Source organism: Toxorhynchites rutilus, chromosome 2 (assembly GCF_029784135.1).
Source record: "Toxorhynchites rutilus septentrionalis strain SRP chromosome 2, ASM2978413v1, whole genome shotgun sequence".
Classification (NCBI taxonomy): Eukaryota; Metazoa; Arthropoda; class Insecta; order Diptera; family Culicidae; genus Toxorhynchites; species Toxorhynchites rutilus.
In genome coordinates, this window is record NC_073745.1 from 157,836,042 (window position 1) to 157,857,346 (window position 21,305).

The window sequence follows — 21,305 nt, forward strand, 5'->3', positions numbered from 1 at the left end:
AATGAACCGCTTGCGGATTGATTACGGATTTGTTTGTGTTTGCTTCTCATCAGTTAATTGAATTTTGGTACCAAACAAATCTCAATGATACTGTATGCGTTACGGATACAGTTGAGCCAATCAGAGGATTTTCGGTTGGTTGGCAGAGGGGGGAAGAATGGCAAGCTTGGTGGGAATAATTTATGTGGAGAAGAAAATACATTGGAATGGCACCATTATTTATAACTCCTTCGAGTTAAAATAACTCCCACACACTATTACGCAAAACAAAATCGATACCAAGCTCACATTTTTATTGTTATTCTAAATATAACACCTCTTATTAACTATTGATTGATTTTCAAGTAAAAAGGTCTGTTCGCATCGACACTTCAAATTATGTATTTATTTTCGTTTCTTCAATTTCCCTTTGCCCGAAATGTGAAACAAATCTTCGTACTACACCTGTAATCCGCAACTCTTCTGCTTGTCTCGTTATTGAATTGGCTTCTCGCGTTCTGTAGCACGTGAAGCTGAAAATGATTAGTATCAATTTGAAATATGAGCAGGATGTTACGATATTTTATGCTTTCGTAAAATCGCTATGACGTGTGGAAGTGAGAAAGGCACCCACATCGCTTCCAGGCGGTGTTTCACTACAACGATTTATTCGCAATGTTCTATAAGCTAACATTACTTTCCAAAATAGAAGGGTTGTCAAAAATGCAAGGAAAATCTAAGTTGGGATAAGTTGTCACCCTTTAGTCGCTAATATTTCGCGTTGCATAATAATCTACCATAGGACTAATAATATTAGTGCTTGTTTTATTTTAGTAATGTGTCACTTTTTTGAATGAGATTTCGTTTTGTTTTCTAGAAATGTCCATTAAAAAGCAACAAATGCGAAGATCAGAGAAAATTGAAGCTCTGCATTCTCGATGCCATTTGCGAGCAATAGGACATATTGTTTGACACTTTTTCTGCTATACAAACAAAAGAGATACGCAACTGGTCTAGCATAGGCGAATATACAATACAAGCAAATCAGTAGCACTCTAAGGATCAGGTCAAACACTTTTAATCACCGCTAAATGTGTCGGCACATGAGGGAAGAAAAATAGGTATTCCCTGGTAAATTCTTCTTGAAAGCACTCATTGTTTTTGCAATAAATTTTCATTTAAGAAAAATCAATCATAATAGATACTTCTACTTCCGGTTCTGCGGGAGTAAATGCAGATTTAATTCGTCGTAAAAGTTGTAATTGACTATAGAACATCTCGAGAAAAAACGAGATTTGAAATCAATTGGAATTGAGAGGAAGTTGGAAAAAAGTTATCTAATAAGCCTTAAAAATATGATGTTCAGCTCAAGATCCAAATATACAAAAAATCTAGAGAACGCTGTTGTTTTAAAGGGCGTTCTACATCAGATTGCTTGACGGAAAAAACGTTGTTCAAAATTATCCTTTTCAAGCTTTCAGACAATAAAATATACTCATTATTAAGCTTCTGGCATATTTATTTCACTCAACTTTAATACTATTACCGTATACGCTTAACTCTACTTATAAGTGTAGGGTCCATGATAGAAAGTATACGCTATTATCGTATTTATATCGATTATATCGACTGTCATTTCAGAGACTGAAGTTGGAAGCAATTAATCGTTCCGGATCGAGGTAGACAGAATAGAACACGAGCCGGAGAAGAAAAGGCGTCAAACTGCGGTCGTTCAAAGTGTCTGTGAAATATATTGAAGTCGTTGTGAAATAGTCCGAATCGTGCAATAAGGTTCTGTACAACATCTGGCTGCAGCTTCTTCTGTACGGAAACCCACTTTTCCTTCATGTATTCCTCAGATTTGACCTCCTTGGGATGTTTCCGTAGTATCTGCTTCATAATGGCCCTTAATGGCGATGGGCCTTAGTTCCGGTGCTTGGGGGGGGGGTCTTAGGTCATGTCCTTGGGTACGAAAGTGACCTCATTGGCTTCGTACCACTCCATGACATCCTTTGAATATTGGCGCAAAACTAGATACAGCCAAAAGATCGAAGGGCTGTCGTGTTGCTTCGACAGATGAAGCAGACGCTCCTTTAGACAATCCTTGAGGTAGTTCATTCAAGGCGTATTATCCGGCATACATATCTTAACTAGGTACTACTAATAAAAATGTTATAGTAATACCTATGTTTAGAAGGCAAATGTTCTACTGGGAACGTTAGTGCCTTCCAAGAAGAGTTTTCACTCCAGTAGAGCCGCCCAACAAAAAGTGGTTGAAAAGATCCTTCTGATCAGCTGTCTCCATTGTTACGAAGGTGAGCGGTTCACTATTGATCATGGCCACAGCTTCTAGGATAACTGTCTCCAAGGTTTCATCATCGAGTTTGCGGGTCGCATCCAGTACCTTGACTGACTGACAATTTCCTCCTTGAGCTCTTTGCTGGCATCCTGGAACAAAACGACGAACGGCCATGATGCAGGATACCGTACTGAGAGAATGCACCACTTCCATGTGCACTGCTCTAACAGTCAGACATGTGAACAGCGCAATCCACCGTTTTGCGAGACTTCGATTAACTCTTACGAATACCGGTCCGGAGTGGTCGAGCCCAACGAATGAAAAAGGACGTAAGAATGAGGTAAGACGCACCGCTGGTAGTGAAGCCGTTGGTGGAGGGTTCAGAGCAGCTTTATTAATACGGCATGGAACACAATTCTTTGTAACCTTCTCCACCATCGATCTAAGCTTCGGAATCTCAAATCGTTGACGGATCTCGTTCATGATTGTTACCCGATGTGCGTGGTTGAAGCGACGGGGATACCAGTCAATGACCAGAAATGTCGTTGGGTATTTTCTCCGCAAAATTGCGGGAAATTTAGGTTCTTTTGGTATGTAAGGAGCCATACTGATTCTGCCAATCATCAAGATCCCACGTTCGTCCATGAATGGCCATGTTTTGTAAATAGCGCTGGATCTGGACACAATACAGTGTCGTTTCTCGGGTGGTTCCTGTGTCTTAGCGAGAATCGACAATTCTTCCGCAAATACCTCCTTTTGAGCGACCTTCCACAGTAGTTCTTCAGCTCGCTTCAGATCGTCCTGAGTGAGAACTCCCAGTTGCAGTCTCTCATGCCTTTTCCTTCGACGACGATTATCCACCGGGATATATCGATTGGGATATCCAACCGCGGAGTGTGATGGCTCGTGTTTTCTGAACCATTGTTCTTCAACCAGAATTCGTTACATGTTCCAAAAGTTGTTGTTTCTATTTCTAGAATTTTCTCGTACATTGGTAACATGTTTACAGGTCTACGGTCTTCTGGTTTCGACGATTTCGGGATTTTGGGAATAGGCACGACAACAGATTTCTTCCAACTGTGCCTCGGAGCATCGATTTACTATGTATAATAGGTGCTGCTTGATAACATCAAAAGCATCTACTAGTACTCTTTTGCTAACTTCTTCGACTTCTGCAATTTTTTTAAAATCCATCGCCAAATTCAAATATATCAACATCAAAAGTATTTGAAATCATACCGATTGTTCCATGATCCGAAATTTTGCTATCATCAAGAATTTCAACCACGCCATCGTCAAAATTGGTAAAATAGTCATCGATGTTGTTCTTGTTACTCTGGTGTGAGCTCTTTGTTTGAATCCGATGGCTTGAGTGATAGCTTTTAATTCAGCGGATTTTGTATGTTTTGCCCAGTTAATGTTGAAATCACCAGTGATCACTATACGTTTTTGTTCATGTAATAGAATTTGTTGTAGCCATACATCTTCTAGAAATAGTAGGTCCTTTTTGCTGCTACTGGGTGAATGGTATATTCCAGCGTAGATTCCAGCTATAGTGTTACCTTGTACTTCTACAGCTAAAACCAGTTATCTCTATATGTTTCATTTGATAACTCTTTGAATTTTAGTGAGTTTGAAATGTACATCGATACGCCTCCAGTATGCACCGAACTAGACAAACAATTGTCCATCGTGTATTGAAAAATATTAAATCCATTAAGATCGGTTTTTTCTATAGGGTGTCATAAGCTGGCATCACAAAAAATATGTATTCCCAGGTTATTTATGTTTTCAGGACAGAATATAGCATCGTGGAATACGTTGTAAGCTCCGGAAAAAGGTTTGTCCAATTACTCCAGCGCTCATATAGATCGTTGGGAATGGCATCATCCCATTCGATTCCTCTGGCTCAAGTGTCCTGAATCAGAGTTTTCCCATGAAGGAGAAAGAATGGCATAAGTCCCAAAGGATCAAATATTGTCATCACCACTTTAACAACTTCGCGTTTCGTTGGAACATGGCCATCCTCCAATATTAGCTTAAGATCGGGCAGTGGCAACTATATTGCCACCATTTTTTCAGCTGTTTCAATACTTTTTTTTTATCAATGGTAAATTGGAGTCGATTATAAAGGGCTTCAGATTGAGTTACATTTTCAGGGCCCTCAATTGAGCATCTTTGTGTGTTATTATAGAATCTACGTCCACGCAACAATCATCTGTTGTGAAAGAGATCGATGCACGGTCCTGGCTTCCTCCATCTACACACTTTCTGCTCCTTGCAACGTGAAACATCGGGCTGTTTGTGCTATTAATAACACATCAATGATACTATCAACTGTCGGCGATGTTCGGTCCAACCGAATAGTGTCGTGGAGGTGATTTGGCGTAGAGGTAACAGCCGTACTTCTCACACTAAAGGTCACGAGCTCAATGAACCAGCCAAATGTGTTGAAAGAAAGAAAAAAAAACGAAAAGTAGAACAGACAAAATATTCTTACGCCTGAATAGTTATAGTGTAATTTACATCATGTATCGATGCAATAAACATTTAACATATACACAAAAAATGGAATAAAAACCCACTCGGTGTAATTAAAAATCTGTGCAAATATATTTTTGTAGGATTATTCCCAATTTAAGCACCGCCGCCAAAGAGTGATGCCGCAGATATCACTTCTTACTATGGGTGAGGCAGTTTATGAATGACGTCCATGACTATAGTTTTAGGCGGTGTGGGGCCGAATGGCTACGGATTGGAAACGAAGATGGATTCCGGGGTAGTTATATCATATTTCTTGCATTTCAGTTGAAACGAGATAAGAATTTTCAATACCTCTTTTTTCATTCATTCACTCCATTCATCGCACAAATATCGTGCTCTTTACGGCGGAATTGTGAACGGCTTTCAGGAGGTGTGTCTGGGTGGGTTATTCTCAGATCTTTTTCGACTCGGTGTGCAAGGATCGCAAGGAACAAGCATGGTAACGTGAAAGATTGAGAGGCAAAACGATGTACTTCAATCACTTTGATCTCATAAGACGATGTTTAACACAACTTTCAATACAATTAATAAGATCAGCAGAAGGAGAAACAGTTCCCGGGAAAAGCGCGCGATTCGATCAAAAGGGCTACAAATAATAAAGGAATTGATATGGTGTTGTACATGAGAATAATACGAGGGAATCTTTATGCCATTCATTCATCCAAACAGCAAACACACAATACACCACAGCGAATGCGATTGTGACTCTCGTGGTTCCAGCGAATAAAAATCTCGTTCCAGTTTGGTAGAATTGCGGCTGGTGTCACGATTCGTTTCGGTGGGTTTCGGTGGTAATTTTACTCCAATATTTACACTGCCACACCAACTGAATGGTAGCGAATCACGTCGTCTCGTACGGAAAGTGATATCGAAAAGGAGGAATTTATTTGCCATGGTTAGTGTAACCGTGGCTAATTTTATTTGATCTGATTTCAATAGGACAGCATGAAACATGCGCTTCTTTTCATGGGTTCAGATTTTGTGGGACAAGATCTGCTTTTACGCTTATTTCTGATGATTTGGTCCGGTTCCGACTGGATCAATTACGCCTTCGGGGATTATATCAATTACAATTATATTATAAATCCACTGTTTCAGTCCGTGTATATACAGAAATTGTTTTGATATGTTTATAAACAATAAATTCAACCCAAACATCTAATCGCGACACACTTTCGTTTAAGTTCTCGCACTGGTGAAGGACGCGAGCAAAAATCGGAAACACATCAAATTAAGTAATTTACCATGCTTGATATCGATCGTATGCTTGCAATAATAAACGACAATGACTCTAATCAAATATTCACCCCCACCGGGTGCGCCTTTTCGCAACTTCTCTTCCTGCTCGATTTCGGATGATTTCTGCAGTTGAAAGTGTCACATGCGTTTACTGGCTGACTTCCTATCCTTTTAGGCGATGAATCGCAGACTTTTTTTTCTGCTCTCTTTTTGCTTTTATGACCATGCCAAGGTCCGGTTGTGTGTTATTGTCATCTCTCTGACGAACCGTTCCGTTCCCCGTACCGATCCCAAATAGGACATCAAGATGAGAGTGATTTCCACCCTAATCACTGTCCTTCGCAACGTTTTTGTGTCTTTGATATGTTTTTCCCGGTAGCGACGGCGGCAGCATTTTCGCTCCGAATGGGAAAACACCCACCCTCCGATCATAACTTGCACTAAAATTCATGCGACATTGCAAAAGGCACAAAGCCTGTCTTGGGCTAGAGATAAATGATCGAGATGCGAACGGCGGGGGAATGGGATGTAATTTTCGTGCTTTGTGTGAAGATAAGGGTTCGGCTTGGGCGAGTAGTGTAATAAAAATGTAGCAACTAATAAATAATCTGAAATTAAATCAAAACATTACGGGGGTATCATCGTATGACTTCGATACATATGTTTTGGAGAGGTTATTGGTGATTTAGCTGTTGCAATATTGATCCTTGTTATCGTTGCGGCATCGATAACTGATTTCAGCAACTGCTACCATTTTCGTAATTGTACCAAAATAACAGAGCCAATATGAATCGAACAATTGATTCAGTAAACAATTCTATACACCGAACATGAATTTCTCTAGTATATTTTAGGTAGTGATACAGCGATGTAAAGTTCACTCTCTAATTAACCTTTCATGGCAACACGATGCAACCCTTATGTTTCTCCTTTATCTGTTCTTCAAAGGAACTTTTATAACTATTTGATTTCACTCATTTAATCCTCATCTAACCAAACAACCCGATTTTAGTCCCGATCAATCAAACTCATATAAGGTGGTATTCTAGTGTAGAGACACGAATTTCGGATGTTTTTCCGAGTTCCATAAAAATAAAACAAAGAATATTGCTACTATCCATTATTTCACTACTTGTTCATCTATCTTTTAACAATAAAACAAAAATTGAACGGAGAAAAAATATTCATAACTAGAATAGTTAAAAGCTGATGAAGTGAGAGGGCTAAAAAAAAGTTGTGCCATGGCGTACACGATTCCAGCCCTTCTGGTTATCTGAAACAGAAAAATCGAACAGATTCTGAATCAGTAAAGATTCCGCTATCGCATGGACAAGTCAAAAACAATTCCTTTCTCGAGTTTTGCTCTTATCAACACATTCGGCGATCCATATTTATTTATATAGATAGATATAGGAGTGCGTTTTATCACATTAAAATCCATTTCCACTTTCGAACGAAGATCAATTTCGTAAGCGCAAACATTAAATAGGCTAATAACGCTTGTCAATATGTAACTGTAGAACATATGCGAATTGAATTTTTTCAATTTTTTGCTAGAGATTTCCGAAAATTTTCAATTGTTATGTTTAGTTGGAATATGTTTGGTTGAAATATGTGTGTTATTTTTATGAGACCCCTCTCCATCCCAGAGGAGGGGAGGTGTCGTACTATCATAGAAACATTTCTCTTACCCAAAAATCCTCACATCCCAAATTTGGTTCAATTTGCTTGATTGTTTCTCGAGTTATGCAGAAGTTTGTGTTTCATTTGTATGGCAGCCTCCCCTTAAAGAGAGGGGAGAAGTGTCTATTATTGCACCCTAAAGCCTTCACATGTCAAATTTGGTTTCGTTTGCTTGAATAATTCCAGAGTAATGCAGGAATTTGTGTTTCATTTGTATGGCAGCCCCCCTTAGAGAAGGGAGCGGAGTGTCTGACCACCTAGAACCATTTATTGAATTCTAAAACCTCTACATGCCAAATTTGGTTTCGTTTGCTTGATTAATTTCCGAGTAATGCAGCAATTTGTGTTTCATTTGTATGGCAGCCCCCCCTTAAAAAGGGGGAGGAGCGTCGAATCATCATAGAAACATTTATTGCGCCCTTAAACCTTCACATGCCAACATTGGTTTCGTTTTCTTAATTAATTCCCGAGTAATGCAGAAATTTATGTTTCCGGCCCCAAAAACCCCTACATACCAATTTTCATGTCGATCGGTTCAGTAGTTTCCGAGTCTATAAGAATCAGACAGACAGACATTACTCCATTTTTATATAGGGGAAAGGGGGGCAGTTTCGGACGGGGGCAGTTTCGGACAACGCTTGTAAAAATTAAGTGGTACAATTTTCAACCAAATTAAAAATATTAGTAAGTTAACAGCCCTTCCACCAACAACTGTTATATGGTTTAGCATCTCCTGATCGTTTATTACTTACGAAAACAACACAGTGCCCTTTTTCATTCCAGTTTCAAAACTTTTAAGCTGGAAGTTGTAAGTATTTCCCTAATTCCTTAGCGAAAGATTTAGAAATTTAAGTATACCATCTCAGTTAGTAACTAAAATGAAATGAAAAAACCTGCATACAACGGGGAAATAAAGGTCTATTTATAAGATAAAATTATGATTTGTCTTCGGATGGTGGTGGGGCACATTCGGACATCGTTCACGGGGCACATTCGGATACTGTTTAATACCTCATAAAATTTGTGTCTGATTGTTGTTTACTAACAAACATCAATACAGTCTGATTCTCAGACCTAATTATGGTTCGAAACTACAAAAAAAAAATGATAGATCAACGAAGATGAGATGGAAAGAGCTTTCGAACTAGTTTCGAAAAGAAAGTTTTCATGATTATAGTTCACAGGTGGTCCAATTGGGTCCATTGTCTTTGCTAATTTCCCAACTAACGGTTGCATAACGGAAAAACTGTTTCTCAATGTTCTAAAACATTTGAAAAAGGTAGCAAAAAACAAAAACGAATCAATTTCAAAAAATCAAAAATCAATCAAAAAGTCATTGCACTTTGGAAACAACTGAATATTGCCGAGAAAATTACGCAATTCATGTATCTTTTCCACCTTATGTCACAAATCGCTTACAACCGTTGGAGGTTTCAGTTTTGGGCCCTTTCAAGCAAAAGCTCTCAGTTTCCCAGAACGATTGGCTACTCAACCATCCTGGAAAAACTATTTCCATACACGACCTTTCAGATGTATCGGCTTATAATGCTTCTTTCAATCTGAGTAATATCCTAGCTGGATTCAAAATGACTGGTTTCCATCCATTCTCAAGAAATGTTTTTTCGGACAAGGATTTTAAATGCTCAAATGATTTCACCTACTGGAGCGGAGATAACAACTGACTCATCGGGTAATACAACAATGCTGCAAAACATTAGGTCTACAGCACAGATAGATTTTAGTTGGGCAACTTTGTCTCCGGAAAATGTTGAGCCTTTACCAAGAGCTTCACCGCGGAAAGCCACCACTCGAAAACGGAAGAAAGCAAAATCACAAAATCAAAAAAAGTGTCCGAATGTGCCCCCCTCTCCCCTATATAAATTTTGTAACTGTCAGTTTCAGTCAGTCAGCGCTTTTATACCAAAAAACTCAACGTCCGCCCCTAGGGACCGACGCTGGGCTCAACGTGTTAAAGAAAATCCTTAGTTTTAATCGTATTTTTTTTCGGTCGAGCAAGACCGCCCTGCAAGCCGTCGGAAGATGGCTAATGTACTTAGAATTAATCATGTGACAGTTTGAAAAATGCTGGCTACGTAAAGAAATTCGATGTTTAGGTGCCACATGAATAAACGCGAAGGAACTTGATTATCGGAATTTCCATCAGTGAAGTACTACTAAGACACAACGAACGGGATCCAAAGAACACTCAGAACACGGGTCTGTGGTGGGGTGGCGATGTCGACAGCAACCGCTTTCAGCCCACACCGCTTAAAAATACTTTCTTTACATTTGGTTTGAAATGCGGTGCTCTCTGGTGCTACTATTATTCCGTTAACAATGCTCATATTCACGAAAATTAATGGATCGGTCAGAAAAAGTTACCAATACGATTTATCGGTCATCCGGCTAGAGATGAGGAGCCAGCGGCAGCCGAGTGCCTAGATTCGTTTTCCAAATTGTTTTTTTTTCTCAGGTTAAATCCGAATAAACTGAGCAAATCAAAAAGTCTGGGAATGCCACTATTATTCCAACATCAGTATCATTATACATTTCTTTTCTAGCAAAAAAATAATTTTAGAATGCTTCACTTCTTTATGTTTCTGCAAGCTCTGCACTATGCTGCACTTAGCGCATATTCTGGGAATGGATTTCGAGGCGAAAAATTCACGTCCGTTCAACACGTTAGCAAAATAGAAACTAAGATTGGTCAGACCGAGCACAATTTTGATAGAGCAGGTTCCCATATTTATAGATTATTGTAATTTTACCAATAGAATTTTGTGATTTCGAAAGTTTCCTTTCAAAACAGTTTTTGGGCTGTGGAAAAAAGTTTTAGGTTCAATAAGTAACAAACATCACGTACATATTTTATCTTTCGAAAGTCATTAACATACCACCGGCAAAGAGGTATTAACGCTTTAATCCTCGTACCCAAAATGAACGCACTCGTTTCCGAAATTTTAAACTTATACTTCGGTACAGATGAAAATCGACGCGGTGTCTTCATCGAACGAAATTGCACTACTGCAGGAATATCCACACCGAAGCTAAATATCCAGGATCCAAAGTAATGTTCTGTATTTGGTGGGATCAAAAGAGTGTTATCCACTCTGAGCTGCTAAAACCTTTTAAAATGGAAACTTCTACAGGCAACAATTGATCGTTGATTGATCTTTGCGGTCGTTTGTCTGCTCTTAGCCATCGCAGCAAGTACTTAGTGGGTTCCAAATGGTTTTATGGTCTATACCCAGTTCCTGACCAATCGAGCGAGTGCTCACATGCCGGTCTAATTGAATGATTTCAACGATTTTATCGGTTTCCACGACAATTGACCTACACCAGAACCAGGTAGGTAGTAAAAACGTAAAATAAGGCGAATTTCTTGCTTGGTGGACTCCATCTTTGACGCGCTATAACTTGAGACTGAAAGGGACAATCACAACACTGTCAAAACGACACTTGTAGCACAGATTGTCGTCTTTAAATAGCCGTATAGCATGACCCGATGCGATAAGTACAACACAAGATATGTTTAAGTGTTGCCATATATTGACAATATACGACATTTATTTTTCCCCAACCCAATATTAAGAATGTATTGATCTACATAGATTGACGACAACGAAAAATAATAATAAATATTTAAGCTGGCCGGCCTATGTGTGTTGTGTTTATGTTGTTTTTGTTTAGATTTGTTCGTTTCACATATTTTTATTTGAATCAAAGTGTTCACTTTTCATCAAAGCCAGAAGTGTATCAAATTGGGCAGTGCACATTCGGAGAAAATCTAAAATCATTTTCAGATCTGCGTTACACGAAGTTGGAACGAGATTCGACTTGGCAGGCTCGGTTTTCAAAAAACTCAAACTTTGACCGCTGTGCGACACTAGTAAATGATGTCCGATTGAGCTGATATTTTGCATAGGGTAGTTTTTCGTGGGAATAAATATTTTTAATCAAGTTCACTTTGAAAACTCGAGGGTCACTTTTTTTTCATACATTCATTGGCACTCTAATGGACACTCACTGCATTTATTTAGATACAACGTATTTTTCATGAAATTATGATTTCAAGTTTTAGTAGGAAAAACTTACTGTTGCATATATAAAAGATTGATAGTGATAGTGAAAAGTGAAAAGAAATTGGAGACTGTATATAATCGATCCGTTCTGTAATTAGACACAACCTAATTGTCCTAGACACAACTCCTTACTCCTTACAGAACGGAATTTTCTAACGCGAACATTTTATCGCTGGTTTTTACAGTCACTTTTTTCCAAATGCTAAGTATTGTAAATCATAGGTTGTATCAATACCTGTAAATTTTAAGCACCAGTGTTGTCCAAACATCCTTATGTCCCTTCCTCCCCATGATAAAAATTATACTCTACTAACCTCGAGTCGTCCGCGAGTAATTGGTTCCCCATCCTTTTAACCGTAGAATAAACAAAATTGTAAATATGTGTTAGAACTTAAATTAGATATAGAATTTGGCTCCTTTAAACTTTCGTAACTGACCCTGTATAAATGAACGATTTATAAAAAAAAACCTGTAAATGATGTTAAAATGAAGTCTATACCCCAAAGAATGTCAGAGTTCTCATTACTGTTGGTTCAGAATTTGAGACAAAACGGTGTCTGAGTAAATTTTTATCCAGTACAAAGCTGTGATGAGTAGTTTGCCATAAATTGCATAACATCCTCAGTGTTCCGAACAATCTGTGTTTGTTTCATATTGATTGCATATAGGGGAAGGGTGGTAAGGACGGACACCCTAAGGAAAAGTTGATTTTTTTTTGTGAATTTCACAAAAAATATATAGCTATCTCACCACAAATTGATAGTCTAGGTCTCATTTTATTATAAAATTTGTCTTTGAGACAGAAATTTTGCAAAATGAGTATGTCCGGCATCTTTGATAAAATAAGATTGAGTCGGGGAAAACACTTGGTGGGAAAGATGGGCACTAACTGAAAATTCACGTTTATGTACTCAATTAATTTTCGAAGTCTCCAAATATGCCTTAAAAATTATTTAAGAAAAAGGCTAGACTAAACAAAATTGTAATTTTTCTCATTTTTTCATGTCTAAATTAACTTCCGGCATTCGGAATGACAAATTCGGAATTCGTTTTAAAAACCGCTCTTCTGATTCGTCCATGATATGTGGTTGCACTTGCAAGTAGTTAGTGGGCATCTGTTAATAAACGCAGGAGGAGATAATCAAATGTTTTCAAAACAAAATGTTTGTCTTTTGCCGGTGGAGTATACATCTTACCCGACTTGATTAGTATTTTAGTTATATTATTACTCGATAACAATGACAACCTTATTTTCTGCAGAGGAAAATTTACATCGAGCTGCTCTTTGTAGATTACTTTTTTGTTTTTATTGACAATTTTAACAGAAAGTCAGCTAGATGTCACAGTCAGTGTCAAAGGCATTGATATACTGTGTTGCAAGTTTCTACATCACTAAAATTTAAAATATAACTGTAATTTATCAATTATACATATGTGTTCGTCTTTCCCGACTTTCCCCTACATTCATACAATTTTATCGTTCACCAATCGCGAGCTGCTCCATCTCAGTACTTGGGAAGTACAAACGGGAAGATGCTGCACAAAAATGTCATCCTACATCCATAAAAAAAAAGTTTCGTATCACTCGCGAAAACATATTCATGAGAACAAATTAGAGTCGTGTGGTCACCCGCTCGAGTGCACATTTCGCCACCCAGCGTTATATTGGCAATTTGTGTGACTTGAAAGCCGGAAGGAAGGAAACTCGTCGTCCACGTGGCCTTAAGTGACGATTACTGCATAAATTATGCGCTCAGACCGTTGCGGGTTTCAATTGCACTGCCGATCCCTCTTTGGTTTTCCCCCTCTCGGGATTCTCCAGGCCGAAGTTAATTTGTCTCTACGAATAAACAGAATATCTCATCCGCGATCACACGCGTAGCCTTTCGGCAGTGCTCTGTGATATCCATGCACCGTGTAGCCATAATTCGATTCTAATCCATTTTATGGTAGCGTGAATGCGGTGACAGTGGCGCTGCATTGGTTGTAACTTTGTCACGCAAGAAGTTCTAAATGAGGGATATCGAGCTTACAGATATATCATGAAATAAACTGATTCGTGATTTCGGCCGCAGGTCTTTTAATCGAAATGTCATTGTCATTGTTGGTAAAAAGTTCGAATCCCCTTCTCCTTCGATGGCTTTTGCGTTTTTAGAGTGGCTTAGCCGTCCCAACGTTGTATTACTGGCGCATCTGTTTTATTAGTACTTAGGTGATATTTTTATATCAAATAACACACCTTAAATAAAACCCTTGTACTAAAATAAATCTCTTAGACCTAACGGGAAACGAATCCGGAGCTTCCGATATGACATGCGTGATGCTAGTTATTTAGGAATAATGAAAGATACAATATAGAAAGAAAATTATTCGCCACTGTTATTGGAAAATGTACACAGTAGCTGATAAATTCTGAAGTCTATGAGCTAGTGATAATTGTATAATTTTGTGGTTTTCGATTTTTAATATACTTTGGAACGTTGGAACGCCCAAAAAGTTTATCGATGACTTTGAATCTTCACAGGAAAAATGAGCACATACTATTCGATATCAATTTAAAACATTCTATCGATACTGCGAATGAGTGTAAATTGTTCACTGTGCGAGCAAAAACTGCCAACAGCTCGACACTAGAAACGTGCTCAATTCTTGATTGGCCACCGAAGGAAGTGGATGTTGTTCATTGGAAATTTATGGCAGAATAATAGATATCCGGTAATTACCGATGCTTTTGTCTAGGCGACGGCGGACCGTAGCTTCGCGTGCGTCATAACGCTTCTGCTGGTGGGAATAGATGCATTCTCTGCGTGCCGATGTCCCAGTGCTTATAATGGGCCCTCGACCGCATCAATTATTCATCACGACGGCATGAAATTTGAAACTAGATCAATAAGTTGCTTGCATTTTTAAGATGAAAATAATTACGATATGCAGCGCAAGACTGACAATTGGGAATCGGAAACAGCACAGACATCAATTAGAGGAGATCAATGATTCATGGTTGCCATGGTGTAGGTGGTAGAGTTGACTGGGAAGTTTCGCGAATCTTTCAATAATCCTTACTATCGATGGTCAATTCAATTGCAAAAAAATATATATATTAATCGAAAGCGAAACCTCGAAACATTTGTTCTGCAACTGTGGAGCCCTAACAAGACACAGACTTCAACACCTTGATAAGGCTATTATGGAGTTCAAGGAAGTATGGTCTGTGTCGCCGATCAGAATTATAAATTTCATGAAACAGATTATTCTTGATTGGCATCTGTCTTGCTATAACTTTCAGTCTACTCCTTTATCAATAATCAGTAGATAAGCTTGAAGCGTATGCCACAATATCATATACCACAATACCTCAATAGTTCAAAATAATGGACGCAGTGGTTCACACCCAACAGGGGAAAAATTTTAACCGAGCTACTCATCTGATTGTGATTTCCGAGGAGTGTCGATAAGAAGGAAGCAATTGGGCTAACAATAATCTCATATAGGGTGTTAGATCATATATGGTCAAATCGTAACTATGACAAAATTATTGAACTTTTGTTATTTTGCGTTCTGTGTTTCAACTGGCCTTAATTCAATAATAATAATTAAACAAGTTGACAGCATTATGCCAAAAATTACACTACTACTTACACTTTACACACGTACACTAAAAACCTTTTTCTTTATTCCACGCCATCTTCGACTATATACCCAAAATTTTTTTTTGGTACATGTTTTGTCATCCCGATTTATTACATTAAATGAGCCTGAAAATAATATTACATTAAATGAGCCTGAAAAAAAAAATTCATGGGTCCAATCGCAGAACTGTTCATTGATTGATCTTTTAATGGACCCTGTTGAATTTGCCTTTTACTATAAAATTCCTAGTATTTCTAACAAAACTCATCATTATAATATCAGATTATTTATAGAAACTATTGTCGTTCAAGATTTTTCAACCCCTTTGCAAATAACATGTTTCTCCGTTACATGGAATAAATGTTTTATACAGAAAATATGATAGAATAAAGACAGCCCTAAATCGGACAATTCCTTTCTCGAGTTCTGCTCTTATCAACACATCCGGCGATCCTTTTTTTGGTATAGATAGAAGAAGGTATAGGAGTGCGTTTCATCACATTAAATTCCATTTCCAGTTTCGAACAAAGATCAATTTCGCTAGCGCAAACATCAAATGGACTAACAGCACTTGTCACTATGTAATTGTAGAACATACGGGAATTTAATTTTCCCTTTTTCCTTCAGAGTTTTCCGAAAAATTTCAATTGTCATGTTTGGAGGGGTGTCATACCATCATAAAAACATTTCTCATACCCAAAAACCCTCACATCCCAAATTGTGCTTGATTTGTTCTCGAGTTATGCAGAAGTTTGTGTTTCTTTTGTATGGCAGCCCCCCTTAGAGAGGAGGGAGGAGTGTATTCACCATAGAAACGTTTCGTGCCCCGTAAAACCTTCACGTGCCTAATTTGGCTCCATTTGCTTGATTAGTTTTCGAGTTATGCAGAAATTTGTGTTTCATTTGTATGACAGCCCACCCTTAGAGAGCGGGAGGAGTGTCTAACCACCATAGAAACATTTATTGCATCCTAAAACCTCCACATGCCAAATTTGGTTTCATTTGTATGGCAGCACGCACCCCCCCCCCCCCCCCTTAGAGAGTGGAATGGAGAGTTAAACCATCATAGAAAATTGCATTGCACATTGCATCCTAAAACCTTCACATGCAAAATTTGGTTTCATTTTCTTGAACAGTTCTTGAGTTATGCAGAAATTCGCGTTTTATTTCTATGGCAGCACTCCCTCCCCCCTTCCCCTCAGAAAGGTGGGTGGAGTGTTGAACCACCTTAGAAATGTTTCTTGCCCCCTAAAACCTCCACATGCCAAGTTTGGTTCAGTTTGATGGGTTAGTTCTTGAATTGTATAGAAATTTGTATGGCAGACCCCCCCCCCTCAGAGAGAGGGGAGGAGTGTCTATTCACCATGGAAACGTTTGTGTCCCTTAAAACATTCGCATGACAAACTTAACTCCATTTGCTTGATTAGTTTTCGAATTATGCAGAAATTTGTCTTTCATTTGTATGGCAGTCTCCCCTTAGAGTGGGGGGTAAAGTGTCTCACCACCGTAAAAACATCTATTGCACCCTTAAACCTGCACATGACAAATTTGGTTTCATTTGCTTGATTAATTCTCTTGTAATGCAGAAATTTGTGTTTCATTTGTATGGTACTACACACCCCCCCCCCTTCCCCTAAGAGAGGGGGAGGAGTATCTAACCACCAGAAAAAACATTTATTACACCCTAAAACCTCTATATGCCAAATTTCGTTTTATGTGCTCGATTAATTCCCGAGTAATGTAGAAATTTGTGTGTTTCATTTGTATGGCAGCCCCACGTTAGAGAGGGGGGGGGGAGAATCTAACCACCATAAAAATATTTACTGCACCCTAATACCTCAATATGCCTAATTTGGATTCATTTGCTTGAATAATTCTCGAGTAATGCAGAAATTTGTGTTTCATTTGCATGGCAGCCCCACTTAAAGAGGGGGGTGGAGAGTCTAACTACCATAGAAACATTTATTGCACCCTAATACCTCAATATGCCCAATTTGGTTTCATTTGCTTGATTAATTCTCGAGTAATGCAGAAATTTGTGTTTCATTTGTATGGCAGCCCGCCGTTAGAGAGGGGGAGGGGTCTCAAACTATTACGAAAACCTTCCCCGGCCCCAAAAACCCCTACATACAAATTTTCATGTTGATCGGTTCGGTAGTTTCCGAGTCCATAAGAATCAGGCAAATAAGTGAAGAGGTCGCATCCGGTCGAAGAGTTAATTAGTCGACACAGTTAATTTATTTTCCGACCGTGAATGAAAGGTGGTGCGAATGAACAAAACCGTGATAATTCCTCTCGAAGTGCGCATACCGCTATCCAGGACGACGAACATACGACCAGCCAACATCATCTAATCTTCCGACTAGAGTCGGAATTGTAAGCCGTAGCAGCCGAAGGCGTCTATCTTGCCGTTTGGGAACCGGAAAACGCAGCGCAGCATATCTCGGAAAGCCAGCGCAGCCGCCGGTAATAACCAAGTAGTGACGGTATCACAGCAGCAGCGGAAGCAGATTCGAGCAGAGCGAGTGAGTGCGTTTAGAACTTTTCTACGGATAAATAGTCATTGGATCTTTGAATGAAGTGTTTTGATTCGTTCCTATTATTTTTTTTTGAGATATTTTCTTGTGTGCACCAAATAAAACGATTTCAGCTTGATTAGCTCCAGTATAAAGAAGGGACAGGTGAGTTTCCACTAGCGCGTTTGAGTCGACCCTGAGAATGATAGAGTGAGTTAGCTTGGCTGGCTTAAGAAGACGTCCGCATCGGAAATGGGTGGAAGTCTTCGTAAGTTACAACATATTTTAGAAGTCCACCATAAATTAATGAAATGAACAAGGAATCATGACATACGTCAGATTTGCAACCTACCCATCACAATGAATGAATTGACCTAAATTGGGATTTGTTCGCAATTGAATTCGGCAATTGTTTTATTCAATCACTGGATTAATCAACAATTTAATCAATACACTAAAATGATTACTAATCCAACGTTAGTCCTACGTCAACCTTGCGGTTACATTTTAGGTGTAACTCACCCATAGTTTTTTTTCATCATATCTCTGAAGTTTGAACATTCAAGAACATCCCCTCGAAAGGACTTCTCCATAATCCCGTTATTTACCGAATTATAGCCATTTTAGTAATGCGATCTCTAGTATAGTACGGCCTTGACACAAGACTTCAAACGTGTTTTTCTCGAAGCAAATTTTTTTCAAGATGGCCAAAGTTTTCAAAGTATTATACAATCATCAATTTTGTCTTCGAACGGCCTTCGTTTTGCTAAAAATGTTTTGACTCGTCCGAGGTTCATACCATAACGTTATCTTTACCGATACCGGATCTGTTCGATTTTCTAGTTTCTGATAACCAGAACGACTGAAATCGTGTACGCCATGGAACAACTTTTTTTAGAACCCTGACACACAACACGAAACTATTCTTATTTTGAATTTTGAATTTTTATAAAAATATTCTTTGTTTTCATTCATTCAGGGATCGAAAAAACGTCCAAAATTCATGCCTCTTCGCGTGAATACCCCCTTGAATAATATCCGAATATCTGAAAAACTAGGCCATAGTATAGTTTTCGGGGGGAATTATTAATTGGCTAAGGTTAATTAGTATGTCGAAGCCTGTTTTCAAGACTTGAAAAATATCTATGGAAAACTAGTTTCAGTAATGATCAAATAATGAAATATACAAGCTAAATGTACAGCGAGTTTCAAGTTTAATGTTATGATGACATCTTATCTATTACTGTTACTGGTCGGACTCCATTATATACAGACTCCTTTATATATGAATCGATTATATATAGTTTGAAAAAAATAGATATATTTTAAATTTGGCTTATTTCAAGAAATAATGAAAAAAAAGGATTTAAAAAAGGATTTTTGTCATCAAATATGATCATCTGTCACTTCCTGAGAGATTCTTGATAAATTATTATTTTTTTCATGTGAGAAAGGTGTTTTCTGATTTCAAGGGGATGAATCAAAAATCAATTTCTTCCTTCATATTCGAAAAACTTAAATAAAAAAAAATGACTCGGTTACATATAGGGTTCGATTGTGTATAGTGAAAATTAATCGGAGACTGTATATAATCGAGTCCGTTTTGTTTTAATTTCTTGCTTTGAAAGGGCCATTGGAACATTTTGAAATTTTAGACTTCTCCACTGACTTACATTTTATTATTTTTAATTATTCTTATTGATTTAAAATTAAAATTTTTGCATTACTAACCATAGATAACAGAGTCGGATTCGATGGACGCCTGAATTGTTGATATCTCGCTGCCTGAATAAATAGCATTGATTGAGAAATCCTTCCAGCCAGGAGTCAAGGAAGCAACAGAAACCACCATCACCAAACGATGAATTATTATGAACCTACAAGGGAAGAATCGAATGTCCTTTTCATCATATATTAATGAAAAGTGATGATGCACTGGGGTTTACCATTCGGAGATAACATTCTATCGATCGTCACCACCGGATTTTGCATGAGCAACGTTTCCGCTACATACTGAGTATAGCCTCGGGGAACTATTCAGTATCGTCATAGTTTTGGAATCTTGTTCTTACTGCAGTCAGTACCCATCCGGCACCGCGAGGATGATTGCATGGAAGTGAAAAACTCTTTCGCATACCACCGGCGTTACAGGAGCATTACAGGAGCATGCCACCCTCATGGGTAGGCCCATGAGGGTGGCATGCTCCTGTCGAGTCTCGTCATCAATAGGAACCGTTTCTGATGTAGAGCTTTCCGTGTCCTGCCGATACCGTTGTTTCTATGCAGGAAGTCTCGATACATATAAGAGCGAACAAGAGCGTACACAAAACACAAATTCCGACGAAGAAAATGTGGGCACTTTGTGTACCTCTAATAGCAACTGTGAGTGAGGGAATCTCAGATGTGCATGAAAACCGGACGCAAAGATATGACTATTCCAATTCAGTATTCACTCCACGATATGGTTTTCCGTTTGGTAGGAGAAAGAGACGCTAGAAGGAAGAAAGACGTGTGTCTCCCTTGGTCCCTACTCACCGTCGGTCTAGGCGGCCCAGTGGCAACAATTTCCGCACACAGAGGTGGGGTCATCACATCTGCGGCCGAAAGGTCACCCCAGCGAGTGCTTGTGCTTCTGGAAGAGGGTGTTGCTAGGCAACCACCATCCAGCAGCAGTATCATCAACAATTTCTAGATATGCCTTCACTCTCACGTCTTCTAGTGGTCCTCATGTCATGATTCGACTGGTTTTCGAGAGGACGGAGAGACACATTCTGAATGAACCTAATCACTGACACAGAAGAAAGGAACCGAAAACCATTGGAGTGTGCGTGTATGCCCGAAGGATGGGCAATATCCTATAATGACCGGAAGGGAAAAGTTGAACGAAACCAAAATCATTACGAATGACTGAAAGTGCTGCTATATGCAAACACAAGCACAAGGATCGCCTGGACTGCTCGAGGAGTGGGATAAAAATAGGTAAATGCAGGTCAGGAAAACAATAAATTTGTAATCAGTTCAGTAGAAAGACAAGTAGCACATCTATGCCGAAAGTTTACGTCCTGTTTTGAGTGGGCCACAGGTATAGTATTATAATGGCAGTGAAGAATTTTTGGTAATAAACTATCGTAAAATTCAAATATTTTTTTTTAATAATTTCGTCCCAATATCGATTCATCCTAATTTGGATTTGTTCATTGATCGTTTAGATGAAAATATACGTCAAGGTTCTTTTGCGCACCGTCATTATTCATTTTACTTTGACAATGTTGTAATAAGTTAAAGTGCTTTTCGGCCTGAAAAATTGTGACGTTCAGTTCTTGTATGGAATGT

The 21,305-nt window shown here is 38.6% G+C and overlaps 1 protein-coding gene across 1 annotated transcript; it reads right to left on the minus strand.

The window, feature by feature from the left end:
* Positions 1-2,197: 2,197 nt before the first annotated feature.
* LOC129766268 (uncharacterized) lies at positions 2,198-20,651 on the minus strand. The gene is made up of 3 exons (XM_055766786.1): positions 20,508-20,651; positions 20,057-20,250; positions 2,198-3,191 (listed from the first exon to the last, which is right to left on the minus strand). Exons 1-3 carry the CDS (start codon positions 20,649-20,651, stop codon positions 2,198-2,200), a joined length of 1,332 nt encoding a protein of 443 aa, XP_055622761.1.
* Positions 20,652-21,305: the final 654 nt, after the last annotated feature.

What these genes read in the sequence shown, in the direction of transcription:
- LOC129766268 (XM_055766786.1), bottom strand. Translation starts at nt 20,651, where the DNA reads ATGATACTGCTGCTGGATGGTGGTTGCCTAGCAACACCCTCTTCCAGA. An exon ending in CTGGGCCGCCTAGACCGACG is followed by an intron (nt 20,251 to 20,507) that starts GTGAGTAGGGAC and finishes CTTCCTGCATAG; the next exon opens with AAACAACGGTATCGGCAGGA. An exon ending in ATCCTCGCGGTGCCGGATGG is followed by an intron (nt 3,192 to 20,056) that starts GTACTGACTGCA and finishes ACAATGGTTCAG; the next exon opens with AAAACACGAGCCATCACACT.